The sequence below is a fragment of the Grampus griseus genome, assembly GCF_964374135.1.
Source record: "Grampus griseus genome assembly, chromosome: 19".
Classification (NCBI taxonomy): domain Eukaryota; kingdom Metazoa; phylum Chordata; class Mammalia; order Artiodactyla; family Delphinidae; genus Grampus; species Grampus griseus.
In genome coordinates, this window is record NC_139013.1 from 20875845 (window position 1) to 20898708 (window position 22864).

The 22864-nt window shown below is 40.5% G+C and overlaps 1 protein-coding gene across 1 annotated transcript; it reads left to right on the top strand.

Moving 5' to 3' along the window:
• Nucleotides 1-12272: 12272 nt before the first annotated feature.
• On the top strand, nucleotides 12273-22012 carry UQCRFS1 (ubiquinol-cytochrome c reductase, Rieske iron-sulfur polypeptide 1). Its single transcript, XM_082676416.1, has 2 exons — nucleotides 12273-12526; nucleotides 16362-22012. Exons 1-2 carry the CDS (start codon nucleotides 12313-12315, stop codon nucleotides 16970-16972), a joined length of 825 nt encoding a protein of 274 aa, XP_082532542.1. The 5' UTR covers nucleotides 12273-12312; the 3' UTR covers nucleotides 16973-22012.
• Nucleotides 22013-22864: the final 852 nt, after the last annotated feature.

The following is a 22864-nucleotide window of genomic DNA, read 5'->3' on the forward strand; positions in this document are numbered from 1 at the left end:
TTTCATTACTTGTGATTGGTCCCTTCATATTTTCTGTTTCTTCCTGGTTCAGTCTTGGAAGGTTATACCTCTTTAAGAATTTGTCCATTTCTTCCAGGTTGTCCATTTTATTGGCATAGAGTTGCTTGTAGTAGTCCCTTAGGATGCTATGTATTTCTGCAGTGTCTGTTGTAACTTCTCCTTTTTCATTTCTAATTTTATTGAATTGAGTCCTCTTCCTCTTTTTCTTGATGAGTTTGGCTAATGGTTTATCACTTTTGTTTATCTTCTCAAAGAACCAGCTTTTAGTTTTATTAATCTTTGCTATTGTTTTCTTTGCTCCTATTTCATTTACTTCTGCTCTGATCTTTATGACTTCTTTCCTTCTGCTAACTTTGGGGTTTGTTTGTTCTTCTTTCTCTAGTTCCTTTAGGTGTAAGGTTAGATTGCTTACTTGAGATTTTTCTTGTTTCTTGAGGTAGGCTTGTATAGCTATAAACTTCCCTCTTAGAACTGCTTTTGCTGCATCCCATAGGTTTTGGATCATCGTGTTTTCATTGTCATTTGTCTCTAGGCATTTTTTGATTTCCTCTTTGATTTCTTCAGTGATTTCTTGGTTATTTAGTAACATATTGTTTAGCCTGCATGTGTTTGTGTTTTTTACGTTTTTTTCCCCTGTAATTCATTTCTAATCTCATAGCGTTGTGGTCAGAAAAGATGCTTGATATGATTTCAATTTTCTTAAATTTACTGAGGCTTGATTTGTGACCCAAGATGTGATCTATCCTGGAGAATGTTCCATGTGCACTTGAGAAGAAAGTGTAATCTGCTGTTTTTGGATGGAATGTCCTATAAATATCAATTAAATCTATCTGGTCTGTTGTGTCATTTAAAGCTTCTGTTTCCTTGTTTGTTTTCAATTTGGATAAATCTGTCCATTGGCATAAGTGAGGTGTTAAAGTCCCCCACTATTATTGTGTTACTGTCAATTTCCTCTTTTATAGCTATTAGCAGTTGCCTTATGTATTGAGGTGCTCCTATGTTGGGTGCATATATAATTGTTATATCTTCTTCTTGGATTGATCCCTTGATCATTATGTAGTGTCCTTCCTTGTCTCTTGTAACATTCTTTAAAGTCTATTTTATCTGACATGAGTATAGCTACTCCAGCTTTCTTTTGATTTCCATTTGCATGGAATATCTTTTTCCATCGCTTCACTTTCAGTCTGTATGTGTCCCTAGGTCTGAAGTGGGTCTCTTGTAGACAGTATATATATGGGTCTTGTTTTTGTGTCCATTCAGCAAGCCTGTGTCTTTTGATTGGAGCATTTAATCTGTTCATGTTTAAGGTAATTATCGATATGTATGTTCCTATGACCATTTTCTTAATTGTTTTGGGTTTGTTTTTGTAGATCCTTTTCTTCTCTGTGTTTCCCACTTAGAGAAGTTCTTTTAGAATTTTTTATAGAGCTGGTTTGGTGGTGCTGAATTCTCTTAGCTTTTGCTTGTCTGTAAAGCTTTTGATTTCTCCAACGAATCTGAATGAGATCCTTGCCAGGTAGAGTAATCTTGGTTGCAGGTTCTTCCCTTTCATCACTTTAAGTATATCATGCCACTCCTTTCTGGCTTGTAGAGTTTCTGCTGAGAAATCAGCTGTTAACCTTATGGGAGTTCCCTTGTATGTTATTTGTCATTTTTCCCTTGCTGCTTTCAATAATCTTTCTTTGTCTTTAATTTTGCCAATTTGATTACTATGTGTCTCAGCATGTTTCTCCTTGGGTTTATCCTGTATGGGACTCGCTGCACTTCCTGGACTTGGGTGGCTATTTCCTTTCCCATGTTAGGGAAGTTTTCAACTATAATCTCTTCAAATACTTTCTGTGGTCCTTTCTCTCTCTCTTCTCTTTCTGGGACCCCTATAATGCAAATGTTGTTGCAGTTTTAATGTTGTCCCAGAGGTCTCTTAGGCTGTCTTCATTTCTTTTCATTCTTTTTTCTTTATTCTGTTCTGCAGCAGTGAATTCCACCATTCTGTCTTCCAGGTCACTTATCCGTTCTTCTGCCTCAGTTATTCTGCTATTGATTCCTTCTAGTGTAGTTTTCATTTTAGTTATTGTATTGTTCATCTCTGTTTGTTTGTTCTTTAATTCTTCTAGGTCTTTGTTAAACATTTCTTGCATCTTCTTGATCTTTGCCTCCATTGTTTTTCCAAGGTCCTGGATCATCATCACTATCATTATTCTGAATCCTTTTTCTGGAAGGTTGCCTATCTCCATTTCATTTAGTTGTTTTTCTGGGGTTCTATCTTTTTCCTTCATCTGGTACATAGCCCTCTGCCTTTTCATCTTGTCTATCTTTCTGTGAATGTGGTTTTTGTTCCACAGGCTGTAGGATTGTAGTTCTTCTTGCTTCTGCTCTCTGCCCTCTGGTGGATAAGGCTATCTAAGAGGATTGATGGGAGGGACTGGTGGTGGGTAGAGCTGACTGTTGCTCTGGTGGGCAGAGCTCAGTAAAACTTTAATCCACTTGACTGTTGATAGGTGGGGCTGGGTTCCCTCCCTGTTGGTTGTTTGGCCTGAGGCAACCCAACACTGGAGCCTACCTGGGCTCTTTGGTGGGGCTAATGACAGACTCTGGGAGGGCTCATGCCAAGGATTACTTCCCAGAACTTCTGCTGCCAGTGTCCTTGTCCCCACGGTGAGCCACAGCCCCACCCCCCCACCTCTGCAAGAGACCCTCCAACAGTAGCAGGTAGGTCTGGTCCAGTCTCCCCTGGGGTAACTGCTCCTTCCCCTGCATCCCGATGCGCACACTACTTTGTGTGTGCCCTCCAAGAGTGGAGTCTCTGTTTCCTCCAGTATTGTCGAAGTCCTGCAATCAATTCCCACTTGTCTTAAAGGTCTGATTCTCTAGGAATTCCTCCTCCCGTTGCCAGACCCCCAGGTTGGGAAGCCTGACATGGGGCTCAGAACCTTCACTCCAGTGGGTGGACTTCTGTGGTATAAGTGTTCTCCAGTCTGTGAGTCATCCACCCGGCAGTTATGGGATTTGATTTTACTGTGATTGCACCCCTCCTACCATCTCATTGTGGCTTCTCCTTTGTCTTTGGATGTGGGGTATCTTTTTTGGTGAGTTCCAGTGTCTTCCTGTTGATGATTGTTCAGCAGCTAGTTGTGATTCTGGTGTTCTCACAAGAGGGAGTGAGAGCACGTCCTTCTACTCCGCCATCTTGGTTCCTCCAGCCCTGCCTTATTCTTATATACACTTTGCTTTTCAGAATTCCTGGGAATTGAGAAGTTTCCCAAACATTTATGTTCCCAAGCCCATGGCTATTCCTCTGCCCCTCTCAGTTTACAAAAATAACACCTCTGCCCCTCTCAGTTTACAAAAATAACAACACTTATTATGTTCCTGCTGTGTACCAAATAGTAAGTACTTTAGTGCATTTTCTTTTAATCCTCACAGCAATCTCATTTTTATCCTCATTTTATAGCTGAAGAACTTTTAAAAATTTATTTATTTATTTATTTATTTTATTCTTGGCTGTGTTGGGTCTTAGTTGTGGCATGCGGGCTTCTCTCTAGTTGTGGTGTGCAGGTTTTTTCTCTCTAGTTGTGGTGCGCATGCTCCAGGACACATGGGCTCTGTAGTTTGCGGCCCACAGGCTCTCCAGTTGAGGTGCACAGGCTCAGTAGTTGTGGCGCGTGGGCTTAGTTGCCCCGTGGCAAGTGGGATCTTAGTTTCCCGGCCAGGGATTAATCCCGCATCCCCTGCATTGCAAGGCAGATTCTTTACACTGGACCACCAGGGAAATCCCTGTAGCTGAGGAATTCGAAGCTCAGTGCTGCCTAAAGTCACACAGCAATGGGGGCAGAAGTGGTATGTAAACCAGGTTGAGTGCCCCCAGAGCCTATCAAGATGTAGTGTTCAAGGAAAGAGAGGTGAAGCCTGAAAGATAATAGCCTCTTCAGTTAAAAAACAAACAAACAAACAAAGAAAAAACAACTCCAAAGTAGAATTCAGATTGGTCTACATAGATTCAACTTCCTGCCTGCCACTCCTGGATTCTAGCTTCCATCTTCTAGGAGAGGACAGATATTCAACCACAGAGTTACCCTTCTCCCTGCTGCAACACTGGACTGGAACCCAGAACAAATAAATGGCTTTTACTTATCACTGAAATGCCTTTGGAAAAGTGATGTCATCAAAATGGCAACACAGGAGACTCAGTCTCTATCCCCCTACCAAAGATCAGCAATTAGATCATGATCTGCAAACTAATACAGCTCTGGGAGAGCTCCAGAGTCCATGTGAGAAACTTTAGCAAGACAGTGGAACAAAAACCTGAGAAGAACCTCACAAGAAAAGAAGAAAGAAAGCTTCGTTTTACCTACATCAACCCATCCCTCAAGCCAACACTGCTCAGTGCCAAGAGGGGACATCCCACCTAGAAAGAATTCTTTCTAGGAAAGGAAGGGCAGGGTGAACCACTAGCTTCCTCAGTCTTTTGGGAGCACTGCAAAAAGGTCCTGCTTCAGTTTTACCACACTCAGACTGGCAAAGTGGAAAAATCAAAGATGGTTAGGAATAGGGAAGAAAAGTAGGGGGTACCAGTATCAGCCATGCAGCAGAAGTGATCATGGTTCATAGTGACCTGCTGTGCAGACAACCCCAGCAGATTTCACCACTGAAGGAACAAATGGCCAGCACAGCTGCCATGGACGCCCTGCAGATTTCACCAGCTTTTGCCTCACATCTATTCACATTTGATGATGCCAGCTGCCTGAGTCTCCTCTCCCCCACTGGAGCCCAGGAACTGCACAGGCAGCCAGCTCAGGTCTCTGAGGCTTCACTAGTGCAAGATGCCAGCCCAGTGGCTGACCTCTACCACTGTGCATGTGCTTGGGGCAAGCCCCTCCAGCTGTGCACTGCACACCAGTGGCCTGATGCCCATCATCAGCCTCTCTGCAGTGTGCATGCGTAGGGGGAGACTATGCAGCCACAGAAGAGTGTGCTAACAGCCAGGGCCCTGGTAGCTGTCAATGAGCCCATACTTGGCTCTGGCCTTTCTGCCTGACTTGGGCCCCATCACTATGTGTGTATCTGCAACTGACCCCTGCCACTATGGAGGTACCTAAAGCTGGCCACTGCAGACCAGTGTGTGCACACCACTGGCTCTGGGAATCACCACTGCCTGCCAAGGTGCCTAGCTACTAGACCTGGAGGATCCAGGTCTAGCTACTAGACTGAGGAGGACCCCAACAGCCTTTGCAGCCACTGTGACCCCCCACAGTGTTCACCAAGGACCACACAGTTGTTGATGCTTTTGGACCCCTGAGTCAAAGAGACAACACACACCTCCAGATCCAGTGCTATCACATGCCCCCACAGTTGATGCCCTGCACCACTAGACCCAGGGTCACAGCATGACCCAGTGTGCCTCACCCACAGATAAAAAAGACTTCCTGGGCTTCCCTGGTGGTGCAGTGGTTGAGAGTCCGCCTGCCGATGCAGAGGATACGGGTTCATGCCCCGGTCCGGGAGGATCCCACATGCCGCGGAGCAGCTGGGCTCGTGAGCCATGGCTGCTGAGCCTGCGCGTCCGGAGCCTGTGCTCCGCAATGGGAGAGGCCACAACAGTGCAGGGCCCACGTACCGCAAAAAAATAAAAAATAAAAAAAAAGACTTCCTTTACTGAAGTCAAACTAGAAAGTCTGGAAGAGGGGACTGCTTCTACAAATGCACAGACACCTATGCAAGGCAACAGGGATCAAAAGTCAGGGAAACAACTCCACAAAGGAATATAGTAAACCTCCAGTAACTGGCCCCAAAGAAATGGAGATCCAGGAATTGCCCAACAAAGTATTCAATATAATTGTCTTACAGATGCCCAGAGAGCTACAAGAGAACATAAACAAACAATTTAGTGATATCAGGAAAACAATACCAGAATAAAATGAGAAGTTCAACAAAGAGATAGAAAACATAAAAAGGAACCAAACAAAAACTGTGTCGCTAAAGAATAAAATGACTGAAGAATTGAACAGAGAGCTTCAACAGCAGACTTGACCAAAAAGAAGAGTCAATGAGCTAGAAGACAGATCAATTGAAATTATCCAATCAGAGGAGAAAAAATTAAAAAGGGTGAAGGAATGAAGAAAGCCTATAGAACTATGGGACACCATAAAAAGGAACAATGTATGAGTCACTGGAGTCCCAAAAGGAGATGAGAGGGAGAAAGGGGTAGAAAGTTTACTTAAAGAAATAATGGCTGAGAACTTCCCAAATCTGGGGAGAGCTTTAGACTTCCAAATTCATGAAGCTAATACGTCAGCCCCAAAATCAATCCAAAATGATCTTCTCCAAAACACATAATAAAATTGTTTAAGATCAAAGACAAAGAGAGAATTTCAAAAGCAGCAAGAGAGAAAAAATTATCCATACATGGGAACTTCCATAAAGCTATTAGTGGCTTTCTCAGCAGAAACCTTTCAGCCAGGAGAGAATGGGATGATATATTTAAAGTGCTGAAAGAAACTGCCAACCAAGAATAATATATTCAGCAAAGTTGTCCTTCAGAAATGAAGGTGAGATAAAGGCTTTCCCTGATACACAAAAGATGAAGAAATTTATTCCCACTAGACCTGCCCTACAAGAAATGCTGAAAGGAGTTCTTCAAGCTGAAATGAAAGGATACTAACTTGTAATGTGAAAACATACAACACATTGGTAAAGGTAAGTATATAGTCAGAATATAGTCAGATTCAGAATACTCTAAACTGGGACTTCCCCAGTGGCACAGCGGTTAAGAACCTGCCTGCCAATGCAGGGGACATGGGTTTGATCCCTGGTCCGGGAAGATGCCACATGCTGCAGGGCAACTAAGCCCATGCACCACAACTACTGAGCCTGCACTCTAGAGCCTGTGAGCCATAACAACTGAAGCCCGCACACCTAGAGCCTGTGCTCTGCAACAAGAGAAGCGACTGCAATGAGAAGCCCACGCACCACAACAAATAGTAGCCCCCACTCGCCACAACTAGAGAAAGCCTGTGTGCAGCAAGGAAGACCCATAACAGCCAAAAATAAATTAATTAATTAATTAATTTAAAAAAAAACATAACCCCCCCAATAAAGAACACTTTAAACTGTAATATGGTGGTTTGTTAAACACTTTCTACAAAAGTTAAAAAACAAAAGTATAAAAAAAGCCCAGCTATAGCTATAATAATTTGTTAATGGATACACAATATAAAAAGATGCAAATTGTGGCATCAAAAACATAAAAGGAAAGAGTAAAAGGGTAGAGCTTTTGTAGGCGATTGAAGTTAAATTGTTACAAGCATAAAATTGACTGTATTTTATAAATAAATAGGGCTTCCCTGGTGGCGCAGTGGTTGAGAGTCCTCCTGCTGATGCAGGGGACACGGGTTCGTGCCCTAGTCTGGGAAGATCCCACATGCCGCGGAGCGGCTAGGCCCGTGAGCCATGGCCGCTGAGCCTGCGCGTCTGGAGCCTGTGCTCCGCAACGGGAGACCCCACAACGGTGAGAGGCCCACGTACCACAAAAAAATATAAATAAATAAATAAATAAAAAATAATAATAAATAAATAAATAAATAAATATATATATATATATATATATATATGCATGCCCCATGGTAACCACAAAGCAAAAACCACAGCAAATTCACACAAGATAAAGAGAAGGTAATTAAAACATAACACTACAGAAAATCATCAGTTCAAAAAGGAAGGCAGCAAGACAGAAGAAAGGAATAAGGGAACTATGAAACAGATAGAAAACAATTAATAAAATGATGTTAGTAAGTTCTTACCTATCAATAATTACTCAAAATGTAAATGGATTGAATTCCTCAATCAAAAGACATAGAGTGGCTGGATGGATTAACAACAACAACAACAAAAACAAGGTCCAAATATATGCTGCCCACTAGAGGCTCACTTCAGCTAAAAGGCACACATAGCCTCAAGCGAAGGGATGGAAAAAGATATTCCATGAAAATGGGAACCTAAAGAGAGAAGGTACCAACAAAATAGACTTTAAGCCAAAAATGGTAACAAGAGACAAAAAGGTCATTATATAATAATAAAGGGGTCAATTCCTCAAGAAGATATAACAATCATAAATATATATGCAGCCAGCATCAGAGCAATGAAATATATTAAGCAAAACTAACAGATCTAAAGGGAGAGATAGACAATAGTACAATAATAGTAGGGGAATTCAATACTTCTTTTTCAACAATGGATAGATTGAAAAACAGACAGAAAACAACAAGGAGATGTTGGACTTGAACAAAACTTTAGACCAAAAGAACCTAACAAACATATATAGAACATTCCATCCAACAGCAGGAGAATATATATTCTTCTCAAGTGCACATGGAACATTCTTCAGCTTAGATCATATAAAAGGTCACTAAACAAGTCTTAGGAAATTTAAGACGACTGAAACAGAATTGAGAGCCAAGAAATAAACGCTTGCCTATACAGTCAACTAATATTTGACAAGGGAGTTGAGAATACTAAATGAGGGAAAGGATAGTGTCTTCAATATATGGTGTTGGGAAAACTGGATAACCACAGGGAGTAAAATGAAATTGGACTCCTATCTTAGACCACTCACAAAAATTAACTGAAAATGGGCTAAAGACTTAAACATAGAAACAAAACCCATAAAAGTCCTAGGAGAAAACATAGGGAAAATTTCCTTGACGTTGGTCTTGGCAACAATTTTTCAGCTATGACACTGAAAGCAACAAAAGCAAAATTAACAAGTGAGACTATGTCAAACTAAAAAGGTTTTGCATAGCAAAAACACCATCAACAAAATGAAAAGGCAACCATCAGAATGGGAGAAGACATTTGCAAATCATATATCTGATAGGGGATTAATATTCAAAATATATGAAGAACTCATACAACTAAAGAGTAATAAAATAAACAACCCAATTAAAAATGGGCAGAGGTTCTGAATAGACATTTTTTTCAAAGAAGACACACAAATGGTCAACAAGTACATGAAAACATGTTTGACATCACTAATAGGGAAATGCATATCAATGCTACAGTGAGATGTCACAGTTAAAATGGCTGTCATCAAAAAGACAAGACGTAAGTGTTGGTGAAGATGTGGAGAAAAGGGAAACCTGTTCACTCTTGATGGGAATGTAAATTTGTGCAGCAACTATGGAAAACATGTATGGAGATTTGGCAATAAATAAAAAATAGAACTACCATATCATCCAGCAATCCCACTTCCGGGTATATATCGAAAAGAAATGAAAACTGTATCTTGAGTTTCTGTATAACACTGGAATGATCATGAACTGTATCATGTTCATCCAGCGTTATTCACACTAGTCAAGATATGGAAACAACCTAAGTTTCTGTCAATGGGTGAATGGATAAAGATGATGTGGTACAAATACACAATAGAATATTATTCAGCCATGAGAAAGAAGGAACTCCTACAATTTGGGACAACCTGGATAAACCTTGAAGGTGTGATGCTCAGTGAAATAATTCAGATAGAGAAAGACAAACACTGTATGATCTCACTTTATGTGGAATCTAAAAAAACAGAACTCATAGAAACAGAGTAGAGTGGTGGCTACCAGGGGCTAGGGATTTATGGAAATGGGGAGATGTTGGTCAAAGAGTACAGACTTCTAGTTATAGGATGAACCAGTTCTGGGGATCTAATGTACAGCATGATGATATAGTTAATAATAGCATATTATATACCTGAAAGTTGCTAAGAGAGTAGATCTTAAGTGTTCTTACCACAAAAGATATGGTAATAATTATATGAGGTGACTTAGATATTAGCTCACTATAGTGGTGGTAGTCATGTTGCAACATATAAGTGTATCAAATCAACAAGTTGTACTCCTTAAACTTACACATGTTATATGTCAATCATATCTCAATAAAACTAAAAAAAATATGATGTGTCTTTGGGTAAGTCATTTGTCTTCTCTGAATCTCAGTTTCTTCATCTAAAAAATTTAAAGAGTTATTTTTATTATTATTATGGACATTTACATAGCACTTGCCAGGCACAGTTTCTACTCACTTTATATATATTAATCCATCTAATCCTTAAAATAACCCTTTGGGGGATAGATACTATTATTATTCTCATTTTATAGAAGAACTGAGGCATACACAGAGGTTATATATAAATCATCTTAGGATATAGCTTGTGAATAGCAGAACTGGGATTGAACCCTGAGAGTCTAGTGATAACAGTTCCTACTCCGCTCACCTTATGAAGCTCCTTCCTTTTTTCACCATTCATCCTTCACTTACTCTTACACACCTCAGAGGGATATTGTGATATTAAGTGTGTTATTTTATGTAAAGCACTCCGACTATGCATGGCGTGTACTAGCTTCTCTGGGAGGGTCTGCTTTTATCATTCGGGTTGTTGCTGGGGTGAACCCAGTGCCCGCCCTGTGGCTAGCTGAGCCAGGGTGGCCCCTGAGGAGGCCAGTTCCAATCTTGAGAGTACAACACAGTCCCTGGGGCAATAAGCAAGGCCAAGACCTAGGCCCTGAGGAGGATCCAGGCAGAAGTGGTCAGTGTGCTGTGGACCTAGAGAGGAATATCATTGAGTCATCAGGAATCAAATGAAGGCTTCTCAGAGTAGGTAGATGATATGTCAGATAAAAACAATACCAGCAAATCCTCACCCGGAGCTTAGTATGTACAAGGCCCCTTGGGTGCTTTATACATGTTAATACATTTATTCCTCACAGACGGTATCATCACCATCTCCATTTTAGGTGAGGAAACTGAGGCATAGAGGGGTTAGGAAACTTGCCTAGGTCACACAGCCCATGCAAGCACACAGAGAAACTTCATTGGTTCATACACCCACCACCATCACAACCCTGCCAAATCTGTGCACTGCTTGTATTAATATTTACTTAATATTTAAATTAACTCACTTTTTTTTTTTTTTTTTTTTGTGGTACGCGGGCCTCTCGCTGTTGTGGCCTCTCCAGTTGTGAAGCACAGGCTCCGGATGCGCAGGCTCAGCGGCCATGGCTCACGGGCCCAGGTGCGCGGCATGTGGGATCTTCCCAGACCGGGGCACGAGCCCGCGTCCCCTGCATTGGCAGGCAGACTCTCAACTACTGCGCCACCAGGGAAGCCCAAATTAACTCACTTTTGACTAAATAAATGTAAAAAAAACTTTATCTCACTACAGTCTTTGGAAAATCAGTATGGTTAGAAAATGTATACCACGAAAATAAACTATTATTAAATCCTCTCTAGATTCAACTACCTAACGGCTTTGAATTTAAGACCTATTCTGTTAAAGGAGAGATTTAGTAAGTCTTGAGAAGAATTAAAGATATACTAACACCAAACTGGGACTTTCTCATTGGTGTAATCAGAAGAATTTAAAGAGAAGTAAAAAGGGAATAACATTCTCACCATGTGATAGAAACTGATTTAGGGATGTATCTCTGCATTCCCTGAAATCTCACTTAGGGAAACTGTGACAATAGGTAAGAGCACAGACTAAGAAGACAGATTTCCCCACTAGAGCTTACTGGGTTATCCTGTCCTGGGCACATAATTCCTCTAAACCTCTGTTTCCTCACTGGTAAAATAGTAGCTATAGGGATCTTGATTATAAATGAAAGAATGAAGGTAAAGCACAAAATCTTATACATAATAAACGCTTAATAAACATAAGCCACCATCATCATCATCATTATTAAGCTTTGCACATAAGTCTCTGGACTTTTAAAAATGCTTTTAAGGTTTTAGTTAGATAACGATAATAATCATTATAGTAAACACAGAGTAATTACTACATATTAAGTTCTGCTCTGGGTTTTCTATGTATACCCAACCATATTTTACACATATGGTTGGGTATATATATAAACATTTGCAAACATGTTAAGAATTATTATTATCCCTATTTAAACTATTATGATAACTTATTTTTATCCCTAGGTTCCCATAAATGAGACTTTTGCCCCCAACGGACGCAAAATCGATCCATGGGACATTCCTGGGGGCCTCCATTGCCCCCTTTCTTGGGGCAGATCCCTGAATTGAGGCCGCTAGACACCCGGGGCTAACACACGTGGCCGCACGGCCTCCTACCTGCCGGTCTCGCATCGCCTCTGACTCTGCGGCACTCCAGGCTCGCCCCGCCCTGTGTGGGGGCGGGGCTCCTCTTCTGCCTGCGCGCTGACGTCACGGGTCCCGCGCCTTTCGCGCCTGCGCCGCGGGAGGTTGGTCGTCCCTGTGACCGGCTTAGCTTTTGGAGCTGCCGTCGCCATGTTTTCGGTCGCCGTTCGCTCGGGCCCTTTTGCGCCCGTCCTGTCGGCCACGTCCCGCGGCGTGGCGGGCGCGCTGCGGCCCCTGGTGCAGGCCGCGGTGCCCGCCACTTCGGAGTCGCCAATACTGGATGTGAAGCGGTCCTTTCTGTGCCGGGAGTCGCTGAGTGGCCAGGCCGCGGCCCGGCCTTTGGTCGCTTCCGTGGGCCTCAATGGTGAGCCGGGCTGAGGGGAACGACCGGGGATTGAGGGGTCCCTCTTTTCTTGCTCCCTCCGGCCCTGGACCCAGGGAGCAGCCGAGAAGGGCGGGGGGTCTGCCGGAAGATGGAGCGGAGCCCTGTTTGTGGATGGGGTTGCCTGCCTGGGTGGGTCGACCTTGGGCAGGCCTCTGTACCTCCCTGGGCCTCGGTGTCCTTACCTGTGCGGGGGCGCTGCTCCGTTGGGCGGTCTCAGGTGACCTCCATCTCTGACATTCTGGGCCTCTGTGGCTGTGTATAAGCTTCCCAACCACAGGCTAATTTTTCTACTTCGTCGGTTAAGTTCAAGAACTATGGAGCCCGACTGCTTCTAGCGAAGTCTGACAAGAGATTTTGCTGCTTACAGGTCGTTTGCCTTTGGGCAAATTCCTAAACGTGTTCCCTCACCAGTGAAATGGGTTATTATACCAATTTCGTAGGTTATATCGTAAGGTTCAGATGGAAAAAGTATACGTTAAGCCATTAACACATTCTGGGGGCACTTTATAAATTCTCAAAAAATAGGAATTGCTTTTAATATTTGAAAAGTTGTCCCGCTCGCTACCTCCCATCCTTTAGTGTCCTTCCGTGTCACCACCGCAGATCCGAAGAAAAAGAAACGAGCCGCAAGGTCGTTTATAGTGTAGACTATACTGCAGAGTATCAGCAGTGTTTTCAGGCACTGGGCCAAAGGGTTTTCACACCGTAATGAATTTCATTCTCAAGAAGAGCAGACGGCAGAGAGTGATGATACTCCCATTTTACAGATGAGAAAACGGACTACAAGATACACGTTGTGTACGTGATAGTGCGTGGATTTGAAAGACTGATTTAGCCATAAGCTCTCACCAGGAGTGTGTTTTACACCCTCTGTCAGCAGAGCCTAGTTTATCTTTGGTGCCTTGTTTTCTGTTTTTCTTTTTATGCTCTGTTTGGAGATCCTGAATTGGCAGCTTGTGAGCCAGGTGCCTGAGGTATGCCCAACTTGCATAGTTTTAAAAAACAGACTATTTCTGGCATCTCTGGAAATGTTGAAAGTTGGCAGCACTGGGCTTTAGTTCCATGTCTAGTGTGCTCTGCATTGGCTGCACCCTTGGTCGGAACAAGTGCTTTTCCAGTTCATCACAGCCCTCATCAGGTCTACTTGATTCATTGTGCTACCTGCCTGGCCTCATTGACAGTTGTATTGGTGACCTTTGCCCTACACCAGGTTGCCCCCACCTTCTTTATTCTGCCTTCATTCACCCTTTTCTCTTTACTTTAAATGGTCCTCCCACTCAGTTTTCCACATTTCCAAGTCTTACCCATCCTTTCAATCTCAACTCAGGATCAGGTCAATAAAAATTTACATTTGCTGATTCCTTTACATTTTATAGCACATAACACTTTCCACTCTGTATTGCAGTTATTGGTGATTCCTCTGACCTTGAGCTTCAGTGTGTAGAGAATATCTCCTTTATTTTTCTGTCTTCCACAATCTCAGGTTTTGCATATAGTTGGTGCAGAGTATTTGTGAATGAATAAAGTGGCAATTTTTTTTAGCAGGCACCAGTGGGTTTTAGAGAAGTTGCCCAAGCCAGTTCTTTGGACCTTGAGGTGAGAAACACTAAGGGAGGAGAAAATTTCAGTAACAAAGGTGAAAAGTGTCTTGGAATTTGTCAAATAGCTAAAGAGTTTCTTCTAAAAATCAGGGGCTTACCTGACTTCTCCAAGAAGTGGTAAAGTAGACCCATAAGGCAAACCTCTTTTCTGCAATCATGCCTTCAACTTGAAGCTTAAATTCATATTAAAATCTCCTGTATAGATGGTTTGTGGAAAGATGGTTAGTAGAGGATGTGGGAAGGGGTGGTTGGGTCAGGAGAAGATCCCTGAGTTGGGACACATTAGAGCTCACCTTAAACAAAACAAAACAAAACAAATCAAAAAACCCTGTTTTGTTATAATGGCTTAAGTTTTCTCCATTTCTAGATGATGTTTCTATAAGTGTCTGATTTTATTTTAGTTTAGAGCTAAATCTAGCTAGGATTTTTGCTACTAAGTCACACCTAATACAATTTATATAGATTATTTAGAGAATGATTTTTGCAATATGGCAGTTTATGTTCTTGATGGTGGAGCTCAGTATAAAGTGTAACCTACTAGATAGAATGGGAATAGACAACTGGATTTCTTTTGCCACCAAATCTCTGGATGATAGTGACAAAGCCATTCTATTTAGTGTCCCTGTGACAAAGCCATTCTATTTAGCGTCCCTGTACATTTCCTTGTGTGGAAGGGTTGTAAATAGGGCTTTTAACGTAGAAGTATGAACTTTGGTTTCTTCATCTTTTAAGTATGATACACATCTTTCCTGTGTAATCCCAGACAGTGCTAAGGGAAAGTGATTAAGTAGGGTAATATGTGATATGTCACTTTGCCATAGTTGTGGATCTCAAGTAGTCACTACTTGTGTCCTGGTCCCCTACAGAAAATGCTGAGTTAGAAAAGTACATAGAGTGCTTTTGATAGGTTTCACCATTATCTGTGAATAATTAACGGTTTCCATAAAATTACTGACCTTGAGAACCATGTGAAATGTATTATTGTAATGTTTGCTCAAGGAAGTATGTTAGGATGAGACAGCCTAGTAGGTCAAGTAGAATTGCAACTTATATGAAAATGCATTTTAAAAGTGCATATTTCTTTTGGAAACATTTTCTAAAAGTAAGGAATTTTTAGTGTCCCTTTTCTAAAAAGGAAACCTGTAGCAGATTTCCTTAAATGAGTATAGAGTTTACAAAGAGATTTACTTCCTAAAACATACTTAAAAGTGATACTGTAAGTTAATTTTTTGTCAGACAGTTAAAAATGGTATGGGACAGAAGGACATACCTGTTTTTTCAAAAAATAAACTGCTTGCATCCAGAATACTGCATAAACAGTAATTATTTGTTTATTTAATATTCATTTGTTGTAAACATCTGGCCTTTTTATGGCCTGCAGTGGTAGTGTCCCAGTTGAGAGATCCTCAGCAGTAAAAAAAGAAAGATAATGCCCCTACTCTTATAGATGTTTTGCCCTTCACTGAAGAGCCGGATACATGAAAAATTTGCTCTTTTTTTTTATATTAAATTGAAATAATTGGTTCTTTTGGAGATTTCATTTGATTTTGATAGCTCCGTATCCTGATAAGGATATCCTTTTCTGCCCATTGGTGGTTTTACTTGAATTTATACCCCAAAATCTAGAATAGAAATTAAGTTTTCTGCAACTAAAGTTATACTGTTTACAGAATGTTTATTATCTTATAATTAGTGTTTTATGAATTTTTAGCAGTTCTTTCAGAGAGCAGGTAGATAGGAAAATAAAGTTAGACATTTGGTTTAATAAGATGATCACACATCAATTTAATGAGTGGACTAGATGAGTTTTAGGGTCTCTTCTAATCCAGAAAATATGGGTGATACTTATGTCTTAGATTGAATTTTGGGGGACTTAAAATATTGCTGTTTACAGTGCTGTTTAACTTTTTTAACTTGATACACTGAATTGTTATGAATTCTGAATCGCAGTGTTCAATCAAGAGGAACACAATTACACCTATTATCTAATGATTTCATACCAATATGATAGGTAGTGGTTGACTTCATTTTGTTTTCAGTATTTTATATGCTGGCATTGCCAACTTGACCATTTCTGAGACCAGTGAGTGCCATATTTCACATTTTTATAATTTGATTTTTGCTCGTGAATCCATAAAGGTCCATTATCTGATGTATACCCCTTTCAGAGTCCTTATCTAATTGTGTTTTTTAACCTTCTGTTTATCTTGCAGTCCCTGCTTCTGTTCGTTATTCCCATACGGACATCAAAGTGCCTGACTTCTCTGACTATCGTCGTGCTGAAGTGTTAGATAGTACAAAGTCTTCAAAAGAGAGCAGTGAGGCTAGAAGAGGTTTCTCCTATTTGATAACTGCAACAACTACTGTGGGTGTTGCGTATGCTGCCAAGAATGTCATCTCTCAGTTTGTTTCCAGCATGAGTGCTTCTGCTGATGTGTTGGCCATGTCGAAAATCGAAATCAAGTTATCCGATATTCCAGAGGGCAAGAACATGGCTTTCAAATGGAGAGGCAAACCCCTGTTTGTGCGCCATAGAACCAAGAAGGAAATTGACCAGGAATCTGCAGTTGAAGTGTCCCAGTTGAGGGACCCACAGCATGATTTAGAACGAGTAAAGAAACCTGAATGGGTTATCTTGATAGGTGTTTGCACTCATCTTGGTTGTGTACCCATTGCAAATGCAGGAGATTTTGGTGGTTATTACTGCCCTTGCCATGGGTCACACTATGATGCATCTGGCAGGATCAGGAAGGGGCCTGCACCTCTCAACCTAGAAGTTCCCTCATATGAGTTCACCAGTGATGATGTAGTAGTTGTTGGCTAGAGACCAGGACTCAAGTTATAGGCTTCTTTCAGTCTTCGTGTCACCTCAGAAGAGTTATTTGCAAACAAACCTTCTGTACTTCGAATTAGTTGGTTTGAAATAGTTAAGAATTGCTAATGATGTGTTTGCAAACATGTGAAGTAAATTGAATTTAATGTTGAATACTTTCAAGCATTCACCTAATAAAGCCACTGTTAAACATTGTTATGCTCAAAGACTTCAAAGGTGCAGTGTCATTGATAGTTGATTCTAATTAAAAATTACAGACCGGTGTACAAGATATTTGTGAAATCTATAATTGACTTTCTTGTTTATTTACCTTCTTTGTGTCAGGGACAGAGATTCTAGAGAGCTCATGGTTAGGATGAGGTAGAATTAGCTGGTTGTCTCCAAGACCTGGGAGATGTTTTTTGGCATTGGCAGAAACAATAGTATCCAAGTTTCCTTTATTTTGCACACCTGGCTATGTGTGGGATACCCCTCCACTCCCCCCTGTATGACGGGCCAAGAAATTTTATTCATCATTTATGGGAGTAACTTAGAATTCTTCAGTTTTAAGAGGCAGTGGCATAGGATATTATCTGAGGGAAGCTTTCCAAAAGGGGAGTGCTCCTCTGTTATTTCCTTCATCTGGTGTGGGTATTCATGTCTCCCAAAGCTCCTGCATCCATCCTATCAAGAGGAAGAAAGGGGGTAGTGCATCTGAAATTTAATACTATCTTTGTGTGAAAATGATCCTGCTGGTTTTGTTTCTTTGATGATGACATTTTGAGGTGTTTCTTCCAGTTGGATTTGCAGTCACCACTTTTCACTGTGAAGTGAGGGTGGGCGTAGGGAGACATACCAGAATTAACACCCTCTTCTTTCTGCCTCGTGCCTCCAGTTACACAGGTGAAACAAGACCAAGGTCTGATATTCTCCCTGGAAACTGGGAGTGGGCTTTACCCTTTGCTGAGAATCACAGCCATCTTGATATATTTGTCTTGTCTTTTCCATTTGGAGGTGCGTTAGTAAAGTACTTCCCTGGGTCCACCTTGTGATCACATGTGCATTTGTAAAATAGCAAATGAGATTCAGTGATTAGGTCTTCCAAAGGGAACTGGCCTTCCAGGGTTCTAGTCCTTAAAATCAGTAGCTAAGTGTATCAAAAAAGAAAAATGTCAGAGTTTCCAGGCTTATGAGCAGATACTAATCTTTGGTTCATTTTCACCATTCTAGAAAGACAATTAGCAGGTATGATAAATGGGGCACTTAATATTTTGTTCTAGGTCTCCATATAATGACATTTAGGTTCAAGTATTTAGGTATAAATATGAGACAAAAAAATGCCAAACATTGGTAACTTACTACCTTTTGACATGTTCTCTTTTAAATGGAGGGCTTTCTGATCTTTTGTGCATATGTAGATTACCATGGAAATGTTTGTATTGTTTAAAAGTAGAGAAATTGTATCATTATGTCTGAGCAATATATTTTGTAGTATTTGGTGTTAATATTTGGATCATCTCACATGAAGTTTTTTCCCCCTGATTTTATCATGAGGCCAAGAGAAGTCGGTATATATTTGTTGGATATTTTGCTTGTTTATCGTTGTGGTGAAGATTCTGTTTTTCTAATATTCATGGAAAATCATCCTACACTTTTTTCTCTACTCATGCTACTTTTTAATGGTACCAATTGCCCACAACGTATTGTTTAATACTACACCAATACATCTAGTAAAAGCTGCCGAATTTTGAGGCTGTTTTCTTTTTTTCTTTGTGGTACGCGGCCCTCTCACTGTTGTGGCCTCTCCCGTTGCGGAGCACAGGCTCTGGACGCACAGGCCCAGCGGCCATGGCTCACGGGCCTAGCCGCTCCGCGGCATGTGGGATCTTTCCGGACCGGGGCATGAACCCATGTCCCCTGCATCGGCAGGCAGACTCTGCGCCACCAGGGAAGCCCTGTTTTCTTTTTTAAAATGGCACCAGGAGCTATTAACTTCTTCAGGATATACTAATATAGGAACTTTGCTGGCATATATTTTACATTCATAAAATTATTACTTGGAGGAACTTAGTGGGATGATAAAGTTTCAACTTTTAATTTGAAGATGAATTAAACCTGGAGTAGAGACCTTGAGGCATTGCATCAGTCCTCAGAACCAGCAAATCTGTGTGACTGTTCCTTTGTCATCCTATGTCAACAAGTAATTTTTTTTGTACATAATTGAAGCTGCTGAGCTTCCAGTATATCCAGGAGTTAGTTGCTAGTTGTTAGTTTCGTGAGTTGGGGGCATTGTGTAGTGGAAGAAGTACTAGACAATAATTTAGGATTTTCTGGCTTTGCCATTTCCTGAACATGGAAACATGGACCTGTCACTCAATCTCCTTAGGACAGTTGTTCTCTTAGAGTCCTTCCAACTAAGATTTTATGAGCCCCTTAATCCTACTCCCGTAATAATGGGAATTGGTTTTCTTAGATAAGCATTTGTTGTGTTTGCAGTATTTGGTTTTATGATAAAGAGATCCAAACTCAGAGGTAGCATTATTGTAATCAACAGAGCCATCATTTCATAACAATAGTGTTCAACCAGGGGCAGCACTGCTGCTCTATGGGGCATTTGTGGCCATCATTTGATTGTCACAATGATGGGAGGGTGCTTTTGGTATTGGGGGTGTTTGTGGGGTGGGGTGACAGGAATGCAATATGTTCAGTTGAGGGAGCACAGGTCCACACACTGAAAATAAAATTGTGCTGCCAAAAATGTCAACAGCACCACTTTTCTGTAGAGAAATAACATATTTCCTCCCACCCTGAAATGATACCTCAGTAGTTAATATTTTCATATTTGAAATGCCAAAAGACTGCTGCATTAGAGGCTACATGGCAGTGGAGGACAAAAATAGGAAGTTTGCTGATCACAAGGTGCATCATAGGTGTTCTGTGCTGGAATTGCTGTATTTGGTGGACTGCTCATGTCTTTCATGATATTTTGACTGATGATAAACTGTTAAATCCCAGTATCCCATTTAGTTTTTAAAAGAAGGCTTTGTTCCACAAGTGCCTGGACAGGTAAAATTACTTGATGATACTATGCTAAATGGGTAGATAGAGCAGCCCTATGATAGCTTTTTGATTATTTTGCTGAAATAAAATCCTAGATATTAGGGAGAAATGACTTAAGAAAAATGAAGGAAACCTGACCAGTTGGCACCCTGACATGAGATCATTAACATAACAGTTCTTTATACTGGGAATTGGAACAATCTTGAGGTCCATGCCTTATGCTCTTAAAAGAGTGACCACAGGAAAGAGTATTTTTTTAAAATGTTTGTTAGAGATAACACCAAATTTACCATGGTCTTTCTGAGCACACCTTTGGAAAATACAGCTGTCTTTGACTCAGTCTGAGTCCTTATTTGATATCTGTGGCTTGGGATAAAAATGTGCAATTAGTACTCGTTCTAAACAATGGGAACATACTGTTATCTGGATGTCAGAAATCATTCTTCATTCTCACAGTGCTGAAACTGTCATCTTTCTGTATTTTCATGTCATTCGAATATCATTGCATTTTGTATATTAACCCAAAATAAATGTCCATGTTTTTCAGGATGATATCCTCGGCCCACTGTTCTAACACATTCTCATCAGTATTTGCTAATGACTCCCCTAGCTCACTTCTCTGAACTTCATACTCATGTTCAGCTGCTTAGTTGGCACCTGAGCATGGATGTTGCATTAACACCTAAAACTCAAAATGTCCAAAAGGAAAGGAAATCCTGTCTTTCTCCAAAGCCATCTTCATAGCAGTTGGCAAGCTTAAAACCTCTAGCCTCTCTTGCCTCCTTTTCCATTACAATTAACACCCAAACCCTGCTAATTGTGTCTCTTAATAAAACAGATCCATTACTGTCTCTGCAATCTGTAGCATTCTAAAAATAACGGCAAACTTTTAGAGCACTGACTCCTAGTCGCTAGGCTGAGTGTATGTATATGATCTCATTTAAAACTCAAAAAATTCTATCAGGTAGGTAATGTTGCTATTCCTAGATTGTAGAGAAACAGGCACATAGAAGTCCCTTGTCTACAATCAGAGAGCTGGTATGTTTTATTTTAACCCAGGGAGTCTTGAGTCCAGAGCCTGTATTTCTGATGACCTTCATATATATATATATATTTTTTTTTTTTTTTAATTGAAAAAGTCTTAAATTTAAGCACTATACCAATTCCTTGTCAGTTCTTGCCTGGTCTACTGCAGCAAGATTCCAAACAGGTCTTTCCTATTTCCTCCAATCCTGTCCCCTAAAAAACCATCCTGCATATAGTTATGGGAAGAGTATGGGCATGGTTCCTGGGTTCAAATCTTGGCTCTGCTCTTTCCTAGGTGTGTGATCTGACATAAATCACTTAATCTTTTTGTGCTTCCCTTCCTCATCTGAAAAATAATACCCCCTCAGTTTTTCTTTTATGGATGAATGCATTAATGTAGGTCAAGAGATGACTTCAAAACTCCTTAACGTGGAACCTCTATTAAGGTCCTACTTGCGTGCATACCATCAGTAAAGCCTTTGCTCCTGTAATACAACTTGCTTGTTGTCACCTATATTCTTTTAATCTCTTCCCACATATTTTCAACACTTTTAAATGCAGTTGACATCATTTCATTACTTTATACCATTTCATCTCATTCACTTTCCATCCTGGGATTTAGGAAGGGAACATTTTGCTTAGAGAGGAAGAATACTATCAAATGGTGAATTGATGAATTCTTTGAGGTAGGAAGGATTGCAGACTATTTTCTCTTTTTTAATAGCACTACTTATTGGGGTTAAAAATGTCCTAAACATAGTCCTGCCAGGAGTGCGAGGTTAAGATGGTTTCTACTTTAGCTACTTAAAGGAGACCTAAATACAACACAAAAGAAAGACTATTCAAGTGTTTGCTTATGTGAATGCTTATAAAAAGATTATTATAGAGATATGGGAACATATGTATATGTATAACTGATTCACTTTGTTATAAAGCAGAAACTAACACACCATTGTAAAGCAATTATACCCCAATAAAGATGTTAAAAAAAAGATTATTATAGATTGGAAATCTCCAATTTGAGCACAAAATTAAAATTAATTTTGTGAACGGCTTCAGCAATATCTTTGTAACAATTTCTCCATAACAATCAACACAAGACTGGTCTGTCAGTGAACTGAAAATCCCAAATTTAATAAACTACACTTGATATTTTTTGTAGCTGTTATCCTAAACTTGAGCCAATTTGACTGCAAAAGCTTACAGTCATCTGGCTTTTGAAATTCTTAATCTGAATAGAACATTTGCAAAGGTAAGAAATGAAAGTGTATAAATAATAGGTTTTTCATACAGTTTTAAAAGGACAAACATCATTTTGACTCCTTAATTGAAGGGGGGGGAAAAAAGCTACTGCATTTCACGTAATTGTCCAGTCTAGGGTGAATGGCTGAAATCTACCGTTTTCTTTATGTGTGGTAAAATTCCAACTCAGCCTCTCCCTGGATCTGAGGGAATGCATGCTTTCTCAACTCTCCCCAAAGACGCAGTCTCTCCTCTGGCCCAGTTGGTCCTTTGGAAGGACAGAGCATTCTGAGGGCCCCAGCTGGTCTCAGGATATGAAAATCAGGTTATGGACCATTTTCCCCTTAGCCAAGGATTATATATTAGATCCTTTTAAATATAAATCTCAAATGAGATAAAGGGTGTGAAAGGCATATAAACTCTAAAGCATGTACAAAAGCTTGAAGCATTATTCAGTGAGGTATACCAGTGAGGCCATAGATGACTTTATAATATTATTAGGTATGTAGAAAGGCAATTTAGGTGGAGGTATGTCCCTATTCAAGACTGTATTTTATTAATTGAAGTTTGGTATTA

Excerpts from the sequence above, each read along its gene's own strand:
- UQCRFS1 (XM_082676416.1), top strand. The coding sequence starts at position 12,313 with ATGTTTTCGGTCGCCGTTCGCTCGGGCCCTTTTGCGCCCGTCCTGTCG. Across the intron at positions 12,527-16,361 it reads CGCTTCCGTGGGCCTCAATG|TCCCTGCTTCTGTTCGTTAT; the intron begins GTGAGCCGGGCT and ends TTTATCTTGCAG.